Source organism: Helicoverpa zea, chromosome 19, assembly GCF_022581195.2.
Source record: "Helicoverpa zea isolate HzStark_Cry1AcR chromosome 19, ilHelZeax1.1, whole genome shotgun sequence".
In the NCBI taxonomy this organism is placed as follows: domain Eukaryota; kingdom Metazoa; phylum Arthropoda; class Insecta; order Lepidoptera; family Noctuidae; genus Helicoverpa; species Helicoverpa zea.
In genome coordinates, this window is record NC_061470.1 from 9,687,694 (window position 1) to 9,706,191 (window position 18,498).

The following is an 18,498-nucleotide window of genomic DNA, read 5'->3' on the forward strand; positions in this document are numbered from 1 at the left end:
TGCTATAGTGTCAGAATGAAGAACTGCAACTAGATGCTAATGACATCTTGTTACCTGATCCATTTCAAACTCTAAAATATCGGCTAGCATCCTCAATTCGGCGGATTTTTCACTGGGAAAGACCAAACCAAAGTTTGGTGCTTCGGAAAATCCACCAGGGTTAAACGCCAGTAACCCTACTGTACCTATTCCAGACACGATCTCGATGGTGATCCTGGCCCTGCGCTGCGTGGTGCAGGACCACCGGCACCGCAGCCTCATCCACTTCGTACGCCGCCCCATGGCGGGGCTCGCGCGTCAGCAGCACTCCGACGGCAGCTTCGGCACGCTCACCACCACTGCGCTGGCTATACAGGTAGAGATCTTAGGGTTGGATAGAAGGTTCAAGGAAGAGAAACTTACAGAAGGTCATTTTCAAACGAAAGACATAAACAAGAAGGACTTGTAAACAAGAAGATCATTTCATCGGTGAACGGTCGCCTAACAAAATTGTCTCACGCTGCATTGCACTGAGGACATGAAATGTCTCCCACATTCAAACACGGTTAAAATTCACAGTCCTTACTTCATATAATTCTCAGTTATTTAATGTATCTCTGTCTCAATAACCAGATACGTAACGTCCGTTTTGTGATATGTATTTAGAAATAAATCATTAACGTTCATATCCTCAGGCTCTAGAAGACTCAGAGTCAGGTCCCGGCGCGCACCAGCACTGGAGCTTCCCCGCGGCTCGCAAGTGGCTCGTGGCTCGGCAGCGCGCCGACGGGGGCTGGGGCGGAGTGGCTGACACCGCGGCCGCGGTGGCTGCCCTCACACCGGCCTCGTTGGCTGCCGTCAGACCCCCTCACTGCTCCGATAAACTGCTTGATAACCGACATGAGCCTTTAGGTAATAATATTCGTTTATTTTTTCTACACAGTTGGTGCTTTAAAAATACTTTAATAATTAGAAGTATGAATAATAAGTAGAATTTCATTAGATATGGTCGCCTTTTTCGCACGCAGACTGGTCTCGTTCTGGCGTCGATAAGTGTCCTCGAAGCTATGCACTCCTAGTTCTATGACGAATTTAACTGATTTTATACTTGTATCAAACTAGAAATAGAAAAACAAGGTTGGCAGCAAAATTGCCACTTCAAAGTCATACGATCCGATAACTATAACATAGTTACTTATCCTTACTAATCAGTATCCTCACCTTCCAGACAGCAACGGCGGCGACGGCACCCTGAAGCTAGCCTACCAGTCCGGCAGCACCAGCAACGACTCGGAGGCACGTAACGTGTCCTTCACGTACACGCTGTGGGTCGGTACCAACGTCACCGAGAACTACACGCTGCACATGGTCGCTCCGAGGTAAGGATTGGGAAGAAGTAAGACCAGTTAGTGAAACCAAGTAAAAGGGTAAAAGGGAATGGGAAGAAATTACTTCTACCTCCATCTATGTACGAATTTTGCTAGCAATGCGATGTTAGTAGTGTAACGCTTGCGCAAGAGTGACTCAACCATTGATAATGGATATTTCCATCTGGTGACCAAAAACGAAAGGTACATCTAGACTGCTCGCCAAATAAATATGTCAGCATAATCGGATGAATTGTTAGGTACAAAGTTTTCCGAAATTGCAGGATTGTTAGAAAGAGTTATCGTGACCCACACAACGGTCTCATGGATGAATAAGCCACGGCATTTACCAATGTATTTTCTTCACAGGAACGTATCATTCTTCCACGTGATGCAAATCGCAGCGGAAATGCACCCTAAGTTCAAGTTCGAGGCTAGCGAGTGGCCCAACGGTCACTACGTGCACACCATCGCTGGGCACAAGGAAGAGCCCATGGGCTACCACTACTGGCTGCTGTACCGTCTGCCCGAGATCCCCGACCCTGCCAGCCCGCCCGGCAACCAGCTCGTCGCGCCCGTCGGTAAGGAAATATTGCAGATTCTTTTTAAGCGTTTTGGCTATCAGTAGGTACATGGAAACGAACCCACACTCATACTTGAAAGCTTGGATCTTTGTCCAGTAGGCCACCAAGACCTTACATCAAAAACGATAAAAAAACCTTGAAAACAATTACGAAGGTTCTATCACCTCTCTTGCCCATTGCGTGCCTAAGAGTCTGAATGTCGTGCTGTCACTTCAAAACTTCTGAATCGATTTAAACAAAATTTGGTAACCAGCCTCTAGAAAGCATGGCTCTAGAAAGAAACTCATCTAGAAAGGCTACTATGTAGTTTCGTAAAGACATCGGTGGAACCACGAAGAAGTTAATAAGTTCTGATGTCTTCAATCCTTTGTTTCCAGGTGTGGACGACTTACTAGTGGAAGACGGGGAGCATTACCTGTTTTGGTACAAGAAGCTGTAATTCTGACACCATCAGTCACCATCACCGTTACATTTGAATTATATTCCTCCTATCATCCAGTTAATACATTTTCAAAAACCACGACTTTTATTTAAAACCCTATTTTTTCGAAAAACTTAGATATAAGGTTTTTCAGTCATGTTATCGTATGTATTTTAATAGAATTATTAGTGTAGGAACGTATTTATCAAGCAATCGTATAATAGTGAGTTAAAGTTGAATATTTCATCTTTCCTGGCGCATTATGTAGCTGTGATCAATTCTCTCGTTATACTAGAGAAAGTTTTTAACATCACAATTTGTTAGTATCAAAATGTTTGCTGTGAATGATACCAAAGATGAGAAGTTTCCATTCCGCGCTTAAAAGGCGTTTTGATGTAAATATTTATGTTGGTTTAGCATTCAATACCTGTGAACCTAAACATTTGTATCGCATTTGCTAACAATGAATTGCGTTGGTCCAATAATAGACGCCAGAAGAACACCTTTGCGAGAGTTCGTAATTTTTTTCAAAGTGCAAATTTTCAACTTCAAAAACTTGTGAAGGTTATCTATTTGAGCATTTTTTCTGAGTAAATACATAATAATTAAATATTCCGGTACATGTAATTTATCAATAAAGTCGTCAGAATATTGTAAAATCAATCGTCTACTTTCTGTTTCCTTCATATAATATGAATATGACTTTTTATCAGTGATTACCTAGCATGCATTAGTAGGCATGTAAGATAGCATTTAGATCAATGTTAAGATTCGTGTTAACGTAAGCGATTCTCAATTTAAAACCTTTTTAATAAAACATATCGAGTCTATGGAAGATAATGTTCTGGTACTTTCTACAGAAAATGAATATTTCAAAGAGCTGGCTGTTTGGCGGGTATTTTTACCAGTTAGGTTTGACAGGCAAACGGGGTGAGTTTAGAATCAATAACATACGAATTTATCCAGCATGTACAAGACATGTAAACAAGTAAACCAACGAACAAAAGATGTAAAAGTAATTTCTTATAGAAAATACTTGTTACACACAAAATTACTGTTCCCATACCGTATGTTTAAATCACCAGTACAGTACATATAGGTACATTTTGTACTAACCAATATTTCCATAAACTCGACATCTATTGTAATTCTAGTTATTATATACTTACTGTGTAATCTCGGAAACAATAGAGTTTAAAACTAATCATTTTAGACGAGACTGAACGCAGCGTTATCTGATTGAAGCGTTAGACTAACATTTTTATTGTACCTATTGAATGGTTCTTAATAAAGTATGAAAATTCAGTAAATATGATGTTTTATTTATTACTTTGTCCTTATATTTCTTTCGGCAGCGGTAAAATGAGGTATGACTATTGTCATAGAAATAGAATAGTAGATAGATCGGCAATCGAGACATTTTAGCAAAGCCAAAAATGAAATATATTATTCTCATGTAGACTATATTAAATACTGCACCTACCACTGCTATTTCCCCACCACCCAAAGGTAGACTGGGAGAAAACGCCTAAGGCGTTAAGTCCGCCATTGTACTGATTGTGCAAAAAGTATTATAAATAAATAAATAAATAAATACATCAGTTGAAACATTTTTCAAAATATTGCGGATTTAACTGAAATATAATATTGTGAAATAAACGACATAGTTAAGATCCAACATTTATTAAATTTGTACAATTTACATATAACACCAATTAGACACGTCGGCTAGGTATCGCTACCTATACAGTGCACAGAAAGCTACAAAATCTTTCATATATTGCTTACAAAATGGAAAAACAAAGTCTTCATAAAAATAGCATTTGAATATACTTTTATATTTGAAAGTGCTTATCGTAAAAAACCTTACTTTTACATAATAAGTCATTAAATAACTTAAACGCATACAACCTTCATTCACAATAATAATGTTGGAACATAAAATAATAATGCCTTCATTGAACTGAACTGTAAATCAAATCTACACGAACATAAATTCTCTCTTTTCACAGATAACATAAAAATTGAACTATTATCATTAATGATAAAATACTATTCCTAAACCAATATCGTTCGCACGTCACAATAGTGTTTTAAATTCAAATATCTCATGTACATTAATATAAGTGTATCGTCTCAAAAGAGAACGAAAGTAACGTTTTACAAAATGCTTTCTTCTAACTTAAGGTACTTTTTAAATGCCTACTGCCGACCGCACATGCCATGACTGCACTACTGGTTTGTATGTATTGACATGCACCGTTTGGAGCGAAGCGACAGCAGTAAGTGCAGTCGCCCTCAAATATTGACCAGTAGCAGTCGACAGCTAGCATTCAAAACGTACCTTTAGAGCCGATTTTTCAATCGCCGGATAACTTTTATCCGAAGATTATGTTTGACGTTTAGACCGCTTATGTATACAAAATATGTATTCAGTCCTTATATAGAAGTTCACTGATGATTGAAAAATCAGGCCTTGAACGGAATATACCCATTGCTTTTTAATTAAAAGCTAATTAACAAATACCAAAACCTAAATGAGATTTGGATATTTATTTACACGACTTTTAAGAATAATAGTAACAAGCTATTTTTGAAATAATATAAATTATTACTATTATTCCTGTATCCCACATTAAAGAAAATTCAATAACTTCTAATAGAGATAAATAAATGAGCAATATTGATATACGTAATAATTATTTTGTGCATAATTATAAATTATTGTGATAATATAATTCAATAAATGTGTGCAAACAGCTTGTCTAGCAGTTAATGTTGATGGGAACTTACACAAAGAAAGATTGAGTACAAACGCGAAGTAAAAAAGTATACTAAAATCCTGAAAATTTGAGAAAAAAAATATTTGTATTTAATTGAGAATGTTTTGTCAATATATGAGCAGAATAAAAAAGTATTTTAATACACCGGTTTATGGAAAGAATTATAAGAACATGCTACATTGAAAAAATAAATTATATTCACAGTGTAAGTGTTCTTTGTGTAAGTTTTTCAATTATTATTGGATCTAAAACGTTTTTATATAATATAGCTAGACGCTAGATAAGTAGAAAATCTTCAAGTATATGTATAAAGAGCTGTCATACATATCTTTGAATCGATTCTAAACGCATTATGCAATGAAACCACATGTTTTGACGTCAAAAGTAAAAGAAAAGTTCCAAAAACACTTTTTTTTAAATAAGTATTAATTTAAAGATCATTTCCGCATACCAAAGAGTTATGATATGGCCTCAAGGCCCGGGCCTACGGAGGTATGTCCCAAGCATAGAAAATCAATATCGGGAATTCTTATTTATCATGTTTTCAAAACTATTTGGGTACAATTTTAACTGAGGCAAAAAATAAAGGAAAAGTAGGTATTTAGAGGTTATAGTAATAAAATCATTGTTGTTTCAATGCATAACACGATTCAGTCATAAGACATTAATTCGAACATTTTCTAATTGGCAAAAATATTGCATTGTCCAATACAAAGCGGACTATTGCTTATTGAAAATACATATTTATATCAGCTTTCAGCGAATATTATTTACAAGTGGAATAGAACAAATGAAATACTTAATAAATACATATTATTTATATCACATAGTACCGAAGAGGTAATAGTTTCAGGTCAAATCACTTTATAGTTAAGGCTAGAGGGTACTGGGTCGAGGTTGTAAGAATAATCAAAGTTTAAGAATGTTTTTATTATGAAAGTGTTGTTCATTAAAAAAATAATGTTACAGAAATTTTGCAACTAATAAAATGTCTCCGCTTAAGTGGGCGGAGACGAGATGTTTCATTAACGAACTTCTATTGGTGAATCAAATTATTAGTTTAGTTTTGAGAAGACTCGACATTAAGGCATGTTATGTCAATAAAATCTGCAGCTCACTCGATAAGAAGAATACATAATCGGGTTTACCTAATCGTCAGCATTTTTACCAACCCAGTCCTTACATTGAATTCAAAATTACTTACATAAACAAACTGAAAATGTACGCTTTTACATTAAAAAAAAAACATATGAAAAAGCTATGTAATGTAAAAATGTATAAGAAATGCGAATTCAAATGATATAACTGTAATACCTAATATCACGTGAAGGTTAAAAAGAACATAGTTGAGTTACTCGCCTTAACTGCTCGATGACGTAACGGTGGTGACGTCACTAGACGGTGATGGCTATCTTGTTCATGACGGTAGTGTAGGCGAGCCCCAGCGCCCACGATACCTCGTGACCGTGCACTTTCTTGAATAGCTGTTAAAACAAATTGGGGTTATTATTGGGAAGGTGGTAAATGGTTCACTTGATTTAGAAAAGAAGAACAAAGAAACATAATAAAATAAAAAGGCTTCTAAATGTAAGGCCTTAAAGAGATCTGCAAAAAAAAAACAATCTAAGGGGTGTTCCCCTGCAGCAAATATATTTTTACTTTATATTAATGACTGCGCGAGTGTCTTTAATTTTTGGGTTTTTACTGTGACTCGGGCATTGCATGGTATACAAGCTTCCACCAACGGTTTCATCCTTGTTTTGTGGCAATCCCTCCGCGCACCCGGGTAAAAAGTAGCCCAGTCTGTCCTCGATAAATAGGCTATCTTACACTGAAATATTTTTTATACCGAACTTGTATTTCCTGACGTTTCAAACTTTTATTAGCGTGTTCAAACTAACTTCAACTTTATTTTATAAAATAGTCTAATATAAATATTTTTGTTCTCACTACTCACCGAAATAGGCTTATTATCCTCAATCTTATACGCATCCTGTAGTAAGGTGACGATATAGACCAAGTCTATGCACGCGTAAGGCTGGTCGACGTTGGCGGCGCTGCAGGCGCGGAGCGCGGCGCCGCGGTACTCCGCCACCGACACCTCGCCGCCTGACATCACGTCTGGGAAGAGAAGGGATTATTGAATAGTTGTGTAACGGTTTAAGCTATAATTTAGAGGTTGGTTAGTCTAAGAAAATATTATGGATTAAGAGTTAGGCACCCCTTCAGGAAAATATATAATAGGACGAATAAAACCGGGGCGGCTAAAATGTAACGGGACGACTTAAATATAGCGGGATGGCTACAATATTATGGGATGGCTAAAATGTAACGGGATGGCAAAAATATAACAGGACGACTAAAATATAACGGGATGACTAAAATATAACGGGATGACTAAAATATAACGGGATGGCTACAATATTATGGGATGGCTAAAATGTAACGGGATGGCAAAAATATAACAGGACGACTAAAATATAACGGGATGACTAAAATATAACGGGATGACTAAAATATAACGGGATGGCTACAATATTATGGGATGGCTAAAATGTAACGGGATGACTAAAATATAACGGGATGGCTACAATATTATGGGATGGCTAAAATGTAACGGGATGGCAAAAATATAACAGGACGACTAAAATATAACGGGATGACTAAAATATAACGGGATGACTAAAATATAACGGGATGGCTACAATATTATGGGATGGCTAAAATGTAACGGGATGGCAAAAATATAACAGGACGACTAAAATATAACGGGATGACTAAAATATAACGGGATGACTAAAATATAACGGGATGGCTACAATATTATGGGATGGCTAAAATGTAACGGGATGACTAAAATATAACGGGATGGCTACAATATTATGGGATGGCTAAAATGTAACGGGATGGCAAAAATATAACAGGACGACTAAAATATAACGGGATGGCTACAATATTATGGGATGGCTAAAATGTAACGGGATGGCAAAAATATAACAGGACGACTAAAATATAACGGGATGGCTACAATATTATGGGATGGCAAAAATATAACAGGACGACTCAAATATAACGGAATGGCTACAATATTATGGGATGGCTAAAATATAACGGGATGACTAAAATATAACGGGATGGCTACAATATTATGGGATGGCTAAAATGTAACGGGATGACTAAAATATAACGGGATGGCTACAATATTATGGGATGGCTAAAATGTAACGGGATGGCAAAAATATAACAGGACGACTAAAATATAACGGGATGGCTACAATATTATGGGATGGCAAAAATATAACAGGACGACTCAAATATAACGGAATGGCTACAATATTATGGGATGGCTAAAATATAACGGGATGACTAAAATATAACGGGATGACTAAAATATAACGGAATGGCTACAATATTATGGGATGGCTAAAATATAACGGGATGACTAAAATATAACGGGATGACTAAAATATAACGGGATGGCTACAATATTATGGGATGGCTAAAATATAACGGGATGACTAAAATATAACGGGATGGCTACAATATTATGGGATGGCTAAAATATAACGGGATGACTAAAATATAACGGGATGGCTACAATATTATGGGATGGCTAAAATATAACGGGATGACTACAATATTATGGGATGGCTAAAATATAAAGGAACGGCTAACATATAGCGGGATGGCTAAAATATAACGGGACGGCTAAAATATAACGGGATGGCTAAAATATTACGGGGCGGCTAAAATATTACGAGACCGCTGTCAAACTGACATCGCAGTATATCCGATATTGCCTGTAACACTTACCAATAATACCAGCATCAGCAGCCACGTCGTAGAAGTAGCTCATAGCGGCCACGCTGCCGAGCGGCGGCCGCTTCGGCTCCCAGTCCAGCGTCGCCAGCACGTAGCGACGTACTACCGCGTGACATGCCTCGTATGCGGCCGACCGCTTCGTGCCGTGGGCGCGGAACTCGCCACTGGGAATGAAGGGAAATAATACGGTTAATTTTACAAAAAAAAACGCATGTTTATATTTGTCAACATCAAGAAATGGGCGTTCTATGTTTAACATGATAATTTGTTACAAAGATGATTTTTGTCACCCTGTATAATTTTATCACAAAAAGAAGGATTCGTAAGGTTCGCTGACGATCGCAAATACATTAGGCACAGGTTACCAATACCATAAACCATGAGTTCCATCAATTTATATTAACATTTTAAATGCGATACCACAAGTACAACATAATATACGGAAAATAGTACACACTAAAAACCCAAATAAAACAGTTACTTACCTAATAAAATATTCCTTATTAGCGTAAGTCCATGGCTCCCGCTGTATGATAGGGTCTACACACACGGAGCGGAAATCGCGCGTGGTGTTGTCGCTCGCCTCGCTGCGGAACACGCCGTAGCGAGCCGCTAATAGTCCTAGGTTTAAGTAACTGAAACAAAAATTGTTCAGTTAATTATGGAAAAATGTTAAATAGGTAAAACCATATTTATGTGATTATTTCACTGACAGACGGTGATAGAACACTGCAAAACTGCTACGAAACGCTACGAAATTGTGACGATATACTACAAAAATGTCACGGAACGCTGCGAAATTGTGACAAGACCCTACGAAACTGCTACATTTTAATTTTTCTAATTTTTTAAATAAACTTATTTTAGTACAATACCTGTGCGTATATAGTGTGATGTTATCACCAGCGGGCACGACATACTGGTCGGCGGCAGGGTAGGCGGGCTTGTCGCCGTCACTCAGTTGGTACGTGATCTGTGTCGAACCGCCGCCTAAGTCCAGCGCTGCCATTGTGTTGCCTTCTATTAGATCTGGAAATATAATTATTGGTTAGTATAGCTTAGGCTAAATAAATAAAATAATGTTTAGAATTCAGATATAAGTTGCAATTGGACATGGATGGCAAGCCAGAGTTAGAGAAGGCATTCAAATATTTTTTTCAAGATAGAAGAAGATAGAAGTCCAAATGTTTTCGTATATTCATAGTTTATGAAAAGACCAAAATGATGACAACAGGAGGTCTTTCTCTCTGTATTTAATTTGTTGGTAACGTCTTTTTTTTTGCAAATATTCACAGGACATGTTTTTTCCAAAAAGTAGTGTGAACTTACTGTGCAGAAGATTGATGGTGTACCAGATGAAGATACCCTCGTCTGAGCCGTCCATGATCTTCACGCCATCGGAGCCTACATCATACCCTAGTCTGCAAAAAATAATTATTATTAAGTTCAAGTTCCATTCATCAGACCATCTTTCAACTATCTTGTTTATTGTTGTCTGTTTTAGAATATGGAATCCCCTAAGCACACTTCACTTAATTTCTACTTACTAAACTTTTTATATGGCAGCATTTTATGCCTTACGGGATAGAGAGTTATTTGAGCAGAAATTAATTTGTACAATGTCATAACAACTTTCCCAGTTTTCCATAAGAAATGACGTTGAATCACTCTAAAGTCTAGAAATCCCAGATCTCTAGTTGGATAAGATCAACTTACTTGGAGATAGCCTCAGAGACAGCATCTATGAGGCTCAGCGCCTTGTCAGCGGGCAGCAGCCTGAGGCCGGCGGTCGCTCGCACTATGAGCGGCGTCGCCTTGCGCTTCTCCGGCGGCGTTAGGAATTCCGCCTTTTTTATTAGCTGCACTATTGTGTCCGCGCCCTAAGATATACAAAACGATATTTTTGTAACTAGTTCTATATAAAAGTTAAATTAATATTTTAACGATGTATTTGCACCATTTACCTCTAATTATATCGATAACCAAACCGATAGTGAACTTGCAGTCTATTGGCCAAATCGGCGATTTGATAACTGAGAATGGTTCTTGCATCGTTAAAGTTAAATGGTGCAACCCACCCTAAGTCTACATTTAACTTACGAAAAAATAATCATTGATTTTATTCAATCATATATTTCTCACTGTCTTTAATACAAAACTTGTCTGAATCAGAAAATGCAATCTTTTATTTGATAAACTTACCTTCTCAGGGTCATCGGCATACGAAGACAATCCAGGCTTGGATTGCTCAAAATATTCATCTACTAAGTCCAAGTTGGCTTGGCCGAATACTGAAACAATATTATATACTTTATTAATTACATGTTTTATTACTCTTTTCATAGAGCTAGTATATTGGAAGAGTAAAAAAAACAGACCGGAGTTGTGGTATTTATATTAATATTTTAAAGCTAAACAGTTTGTTTATCTGAGACCGATTTGAATCCGGGGCTGCGGGTTGTTCCGGGGCTGCGGGTTGTTCGAAAGACATACCGCGGCCCCGGTACATAAAAGGCCTACGACGGAACACGACGGTTTTTAGTCAGTAAGAGTCTGACACTCCCTCACCGCTGCTAACCCACAGCGGGAGGGGACATTTGATGATTTTTAACGTCGTTAAAAAAAAGAAAAAAAATACCGATTTGAATATTTGTTGCAATATTACCGCTATTTACCGCTGACGGTAGTTACTAGTTAGTATTCAAATATTTATCCTTGCCAAGCACACATGTTATATTGTTGTAACATGTTGTATACATGAACGCATTGCACACAATTAAGATGGCAAGGATAATAGTTATTTGTTATACAAGAGTGCAAAGTTGCTTTTTAACCGCGGGCTCAATTTTGATGACCGAGCAAGCGATGGATTCTAAAATTGACGAGCGTAGCGAGTGTTTCAATAATTAGAATCCTGAGCGATAGCGAGGGAATCAAAAGAGCACAAGGTGAAAAATCTTTGCACTCGAGTGCAACACGTAACTTTTCATCCCACCTCATCGAGGAAATTTCTAAACTCAAAAAACAAAATGGCGCGCACATATGACTATCAATTAAAAAGAAGTAGGTACCTATTAAAGTTCATTTATTTGAAAACTCAGTTTAAAAATGAAACGAGGTTCAAAATCTATGTAAAAACAATAATAAAAATTACTTAATTAATTAATTAATTATTTTAAGCAGTGTTTTATTTGTTTAATATGTATTTGGTTGAAAAGTCTTATCAAGATTGTCACAAATGGAGTATTGAACACGATGTTCTAAATTCAAATCACTTTGCCGCTCTAGAGGATAAAAACGGCTTTTGCGCTCAGATATCAAAGGGTAAAACTACTCTTTCCGAGATGGTGGGATGAAAATATTGTTATTAGTTAACTAGCCCGCATGGCTGTAACTGTTGAGAATGACATGTACCTACCTATATGAATTTCTACCAACGGTTCATGATTGGCCTCTTTAATAGCCCATAGCTGTTGAAATGCTTCACATACAAAGAAGATACGAATCATCACTGATTACATCACTGATTATAAGATTTATTTATTTATTTATTTAAAATACTTTTTGCACATTGTACAACGGCGGACTTAACGCCTTAGGCGTTCTCTGCCAGTCTACCTTAGGGTGGTGGTGAAATAGAAGTGGTAGGTGCAACACAATTTGAGCATCATTGGAAGATAATAAAAATATATATTTATGCATATATAAATATAATATATTGTTAGCTGCCAGTAGTTACAAAGAGGGCAGCAGAGATGAGCGACCATAGACACCTCGCCATTCAGCTGTTCATCTATGCTTGGAGGATTCTTTTTTCGAACGTCATTGTGACAAGACATGATATAGTTTGACAGAATGCGATTTTGCCGCGTTCTTGACTATAGTTCGGCCGTTCAGAGAATGCGTTCCTGACACATCGCGATTGAACTGACGACGTAACTTTGTAATGGCGTTGCAGTTACGATAAAAATTTTTTGCTGATTGTTTACCGTTTTAACAATTGATGAAATAAATTTAAAACAACATTATTATATCAATAATCAATGAATGTTATAATTTTGGTCCAAACTGAGTGTCAAATAACTTGGTCAAATAACTAACTGACAGGTGTCAGGAACGCATTCTCTGAACGGCCGAACTATAATCTTAGTTGATTTTCATGTTAAAACTATTTCTTGTAATTTCCTCGTTAAACAAACCTGCTTCTGGTTTTTAAGATCAGAAGTGGGATAGTCTCACTCCCACTATAAAGTTTTTGATTTCAGTTTAGATTCATTGGCACTTTTACTAAGTACAACGCGGTGTAAGGATATCCGCCATTACCGAAGTTTTTGCCGTTCTATTTTATTTTGTAATGGATTGCAGTGCGTTGCAATCTACGCAACGGTATATTCAAGATGCTTTGAGGTCAGGTGATCTGTTCTATTGTTTTGATTACACATCGGAAGTAATTATGCTCTTAGCTGTATTTAGTGGGAAAATGTGTAATAATGTACCAACCATTGGTATTGTCACCTATGAGTATTCTGTGTAGCAAAAGCTGAAGTGAAGTTAACTACACGTAACTTATCAAACCGCAATGGTAGTTGTGTTTTCAGAGTTGCTGATACATGATTAGTAATAATGATATTTCTGAGACATAGTTTCAAAGTTATGCCTTGAATTTATTTCTTTGAGAGCGAAAAGCTTTCCAGATTTTGATGGTCAGATGTGGCCGAACGAAATGTATATCGTAAGTGCTTGTTCGCAGACTTATACACGAGAATGTGTAACGGCCGTGTCCTGGCCCAAGCGCTTCTGTGCTGGTGCTGCTGATTGCAGCACGAGCGCTGCTCTGCCGGTGCTCTTGATCCTGGCACGAGCGCTGCTGTGCTGCTGCTTCTGCTGGTTCTGTTGGCTTATGCCTTCCGAATAGTCTGAGCCTCTGGCTTATGGCTTCTGTATGGTCTGAGCCCATGGCTTATGGCTTCCGAATAGTCTGAGCCTCTGGCTTATGGCTTCCGTATAGTCTGAGCCTCTGGCTTATGGCTTCCGTATAGTCTGAGCCTCTGGCTTATGGCTTCTGTATAGTCTGAGCCTCTGGCTTATGGCTTCCGTATAGTCTGAGCCTCTGGCTTATGGCTTCCGTATAGTCTGAGCCCCTGGCTTGACTATGACTTGACTATGACTTCCGTATAGTTGAAGTATTTGTTCTTGATAACATCTTTCTTGTTAAGTGCACGCTTGCGCTCACGGTATAACTAATAAGTAAAAGTAATCGTATTTCTTCTTACAACTAATATGTTTCAGCTTTACACTCCAAACCAGGTTAATAATTTACATGATTTCTTTGTATGTTGTGTGTTTATATGTGTACAACTAATATGTTTCAGCCTTACACTCGACACACTTACACTGGGTGGTATACCAGTGTTCTGTTATTAATTTTGTATCTGTTAATTGATTTAAAGTTGACGTTATTTATTTTCGAGTCGCTAGGTGGTATACCAGTGTTCTGTTATTAATTTTGTACTTGTTATTTGATTTAAAGTTGACGTTATTTATTTGCGAGTCGTCACTGGGTGGTATACCAGTGTTCTGTTATTCATTTTGTACTTGTTATTTGATTTAAAGTTGACGTTATTTATTTGCGAGTCGTCACTGGGTGGTATACCAGTGTTCTGTTATTCATTTTGTACTTGTTATTTGATTTAAAGTTGATGTTATTTATTTTTCTTTCTTTAAATGGATTAGTACTTTGTTTGAGGTTTGTAAGTCCTCGAATAATTTTTATTCTGAAAGTGTCATTGTTCAGAAAAACGATGACGAGCACGATAACCAATCGAGATTTAAATATGACGAAATTGAGCCAGGTCCAACTCGCTTATTGCATGTGCAGGTGTTCCGAGACTCAACCAGGCTCACCCAGATCCTGCCGAGAACGTCAGGGTGTCAGGAGAGGCCGTGTTAGCTGCCAGTAGTTACAAAGAGGGCAGCAGTGACGAGCGACCATAGACACCTCGCCATTCAGCTGTTCATCTATGCTTGGAGGATTCTTTTTTCGAACGTCATTGTGACAAGACATGTTATCGTTTGACAGAATGCGATTTTCCCGCGTTCTTGACTAATCTTAGTTGATTTTCATGTTAAAACTATTTCTTGTAATTTCCTCGTTAAACAAACCTGCTTCTGGTTTTTAAGAATATATATATATATATAGTTATAGTTAAGATAAGATTATCCTTGCTCAAACTAGATTAGCGACCTTTTAAGTCCCAATATCCTGACGATGTTTTTTCATTTGTGTCAAAGACCCAAAAGACATGACTTAGCAGCGACCAATATCACATACATATTTAACCCTTAGGCCGACAAAAATCGATGGACACCGGCCTGTATGCCGTGCATTCATCAAATATTGACACGAGTTGCAAAACAAACGAATGTTTGTAGTACTTCTTGTTATAAACTCCTACGTCATCGTGGCATCGTGTAGAGAAAACGTCATTACTTATCCTACCAATATCTTACTAATCCTACTAATATTATAAATGTGAAAGTTTGTGAGAATGTATGGATGTATGTTTGTTATTTTTTCACGCAAAAACGGCTGGACCGATTTGGTTGAGATTTGGCATGTAGACATGTGATACCCTGGATTAACACAAAGGCTACTTTTTATCAACACACCACGCGGGCGAAGCCGTTAGCGGAAGCTAGTATTAAAATAAAATTATGTTGCACTATTAAAAAACATGCGTTAGATACAGAACATTATTTTTATGTTCCCACCCAAAAGGATGAAAATAGAGGGGAATTACTCTTTTTAGATTATATTCAAAGTATTCGTTATGTACGACGCAACCTACTGAGTCATTATCACCAATTTGATAAAAAAACTTGTCCAAATATTCAAATAGGTACTAGACTGAACTTAGAATTCAGTCTTTTTTATAGCCGTTCGATTTAGGCGCACGACTAAATTCATTTAAAAGACATTATCTGCATAGCCTTTTCTAAACTATGTTGGGGTCGGCTTCCAGTTTAACCGGGTGTAGCTGATGTACCAGTAGTTTACGTGGAGTGGCTGTCTATTTGACTTCCTCAACCCAGTTACCCGGGCAATCCAATACCCCTAAAGTAAGACTGGTAGACTTACTGTGTATAAATGTTAAAATAACAGCCGGGACCTACAGTGTATCGTGCTTTCCAAAGAACGGAAGAACTCATTATGACAAGATGGTCACCCATCCACGGACCGATCACGCCAAGCGTTGCTTAACCTTACGATCAATCGATCCGCGCGGCTTTGAATTAGCCACGACCACTTTTATGACTCATACGTTTTTTTGCAATTAAGTTTAGTTACTAACAGGTAAACAATACGTTAACCATAGAGAACATTTGTTGCTACACCAGTAACACGATTTATACCCGTATCGAAGAGGTTATATAACACGGTTTAATAGTTTTCCGCCACGATTGCGGTGGACTGATAAAACTCTGCAGTATAGGAAAAGGTCCGCATACAAATTAGAAATAGTAACAATTTGTCGAGCTCCAATTTTTCAAACTTTCTCGTTGCTAGGCAACAAACAACATTGTTGCTAAACAAATGCTTTTACCTTGCAGGATTTTAGCCAAAATCGTTAGGTCGAGGGAAAGATCTAGTACGTTGAGTTGTCATTTGTTTTCTGTTATGTATTTCTATTTCCCACAATGTTATCAGCAAATATTACATTAAAATAACATTTTGGTTAATCTTATCTCGTGAATATAAAACGTTATCAAAACAGATCGGCTACAACAGTTATTGTAGATACGTTTAAAACGAGTTACTTCCCGATTGACCACGCTCTAACAAAATATGCAGTCCTAGTAACCAGCTAAAATATATATTAGTTAAATTCTGTTAAATCATCATAATCATTATGATAAGCTAAAAATATTCGTGATGACTTTTGACATTTACTTTAAGTTCTCTGTGACTGAAATATTTTCAAATACCTACTGCACTGCAATGTTTTTCGGATCATACCCATGATCTTAATAAGGTCATTCTGAACACCCCTAAGGTTCTTACGTATTTCTATTAGGTAACTTAAATACTACATAAAAACAATGTAAGCAAAAACTCACCTGTAAAAGGTACTCTAAACTTATAAGCAAGCACCCTGGAGCCCGAAGAGCCGGCGTCGATGATCACCGCGTGATGGTACACGCTCTCGTAGCCCAAACTCTTCGCCAGGCCGTCCAGCCACTGCGACTGGCCCGCGAACAACCCTGCCACATAAAACCTCATGCTGAATCTGACGAACACTGACGCTACCCTTGCCAACATGGCTGGCAAGAAAAAAAAAAGAACTGCCAAATCTTCCCGCGCTTTTTACTGTCAAATACTTTTTTTGTGACACAAATGCACGGTAATAGTTGTCACTTGTCAGTCACATGAATAGGGCAGTCTCGAACTAATTAATATTTATGTTTAAACAAAGATATTTCCAGTTAAACGTTAGAGGGGATAAGTTAAACATAGTTTATTATAAGATCTGACCTGGATTGAACTTTGCACAATGAGATACTTCTAGTCTGTGTAGGTATAAACTATGATACGAGTGTAAAAATATAGTATTCTATATTACCTAGATACTGTATATTTATAATACGATTACGTATTTCTGAACTACTAAAAACTTACTAGGTACCTATATACAGGGTGGCCCATCCAAAGGCGCCCAAAAGATTAATTTAGAAGCTCTATGCTGTGGGGTATCCGAATCACCCCCATGTATGTTCAGCGATTTTTTGTAGTTTAGGAGCTAGAATTGTTTTAAATTTTTTTCCGTAATTTTCATTTCAACAGTGTTTTTTCTATTTTATCTTTTTTTTCCTAACGTATACAGATGTTTTTTTGTGTAATTAATCATCGTGATAGTAGCTAACACCTGAAAACAGCAGTTTGGCTAAACATTCTAGACAAAATTTTATCTGAAGTTCAAAAAATAATAAGGGGTTTCTAAGCAGGTTTCTACTGCTTAGAAACCCCTTATTATTTTTTTTAAGCCCTTAACATTTTTGGCTACTGAACTTCAACAGTGATTTTAAACTTTAGATAACATTTTATCTAAGTTCTAGAATGTTTAGCCAAACTGCTTTTTTCAGGTGTTACCTATTATCATGATGATTAATTACAAAAAAAAAACACCTGTAAACGTTAGGAAAAAAAGGTAAAATAGAAAAAACCATGTTTAAATGAAAATTACGGAAAAAAATTAAAAACAACTCTAGCTCCTAAACTACAAAAAAGCGCTGAACATACATGGGGGTGATTCGGATACCCCATAGCATAGAGCTTCTAATTTTTTCTTTTGGACGCCTATGGATGGGCCACCCTGTATATATAAACTGGAACATTTTAAAGTCAAATACTCAAAATTATTGGCTCTTCCTCCCAATATTTTTCACTTTTAGAATTAACCAAATCGAGTACCTATGAAATACATACATAAGTACATATTATGTACCTATTTCTTTTTTAATCACTACGTAATTTCACGATACGT

General features: G+C 37.1%; 2 protein-coding genes across 7 annotated transcripts in view; one reads left to right on the forward strand and one right to left on the reverse strand.

The window, feature by feature from the left end:
* Positions 1-3,661, forward strand: part of LOC124639328 (uncharacterized protein CG3556) — a 97,983-nt gene extending 94,322 nt beyond the window's left edge. For all 5 annotated transcript variants that reach the window (XM_047176632.1, XM_047176633.1, XM_047176634.1 and 2 more), the window contains 5 exons: positions 195-355; positions 675-891; positions 1,208-1,358; positions 1,716-1,927; positions 2,308-3,661. In XM_047176632.1, the coding sequence (XP_047032588.1) occupies positions 195-355; positions 675-891; positions 1,208-1,358; positions 1,716-1,927; positions 2,308-2,369 (803 nt within the window). In that variant the 3' untranslated portion in view covers positions 2,370-3,661. The remainder of the gene's footprint in view (positions 1-194; positions 356-674; positions 892-1,207; positions 1,359-1,715; positions 1,928-2,307) is intronic.
* Positions 3,662-4,018: 357 nt separating this feature from the next.
* Positions 4,019-18,498, reverse strand: part of LOC124639330 (ectonucleoside triphosphate diphosphohydrolase 5) — a 30,768-nt gene continuing 16,288 nt past the window's right edge. For both annotated transcript variants that reach the window (XM_047176638.1, XM_047176637.1), the window contains exons 3-11: positions 17,075-17,218; positions 11,159-11,247; positions 10,673-10,836; positions 10,286-10,377; positions 9,832-9,985; positions 9,442-9,591; positions 8,948-9,120; positions 7,092-7,255; positions 4,019-6,618 (exon numbers count right to left, since the gene is read on the reverse strand). In XM_047176638.1, coding sequence (XP_047032594.1) covers positions 6,529-6,618; positions 7,092-7,255; positions 8,948-9,120; positions 9,442-9,591; positions 9,832-9,985; positions 10,286-10,377; positions 10,673-10,836; positions 11,159-11,247; positions 17,075-17,218 — 1,220 coding nt within the window. In that variant the 3' untranslated portion in view covers positions 4,019-6,528. The remainder of the gene's footprint in view (positions 6,619-7,091; positions 7,256-8,947; positions 9,121-9,441; positions 9,592-9,831; positions 9,986-10,285; positions 10,378-10,672; positions 10,837-11,158; positions 11,248-17,074; positions 17,219-18,498) is intronic.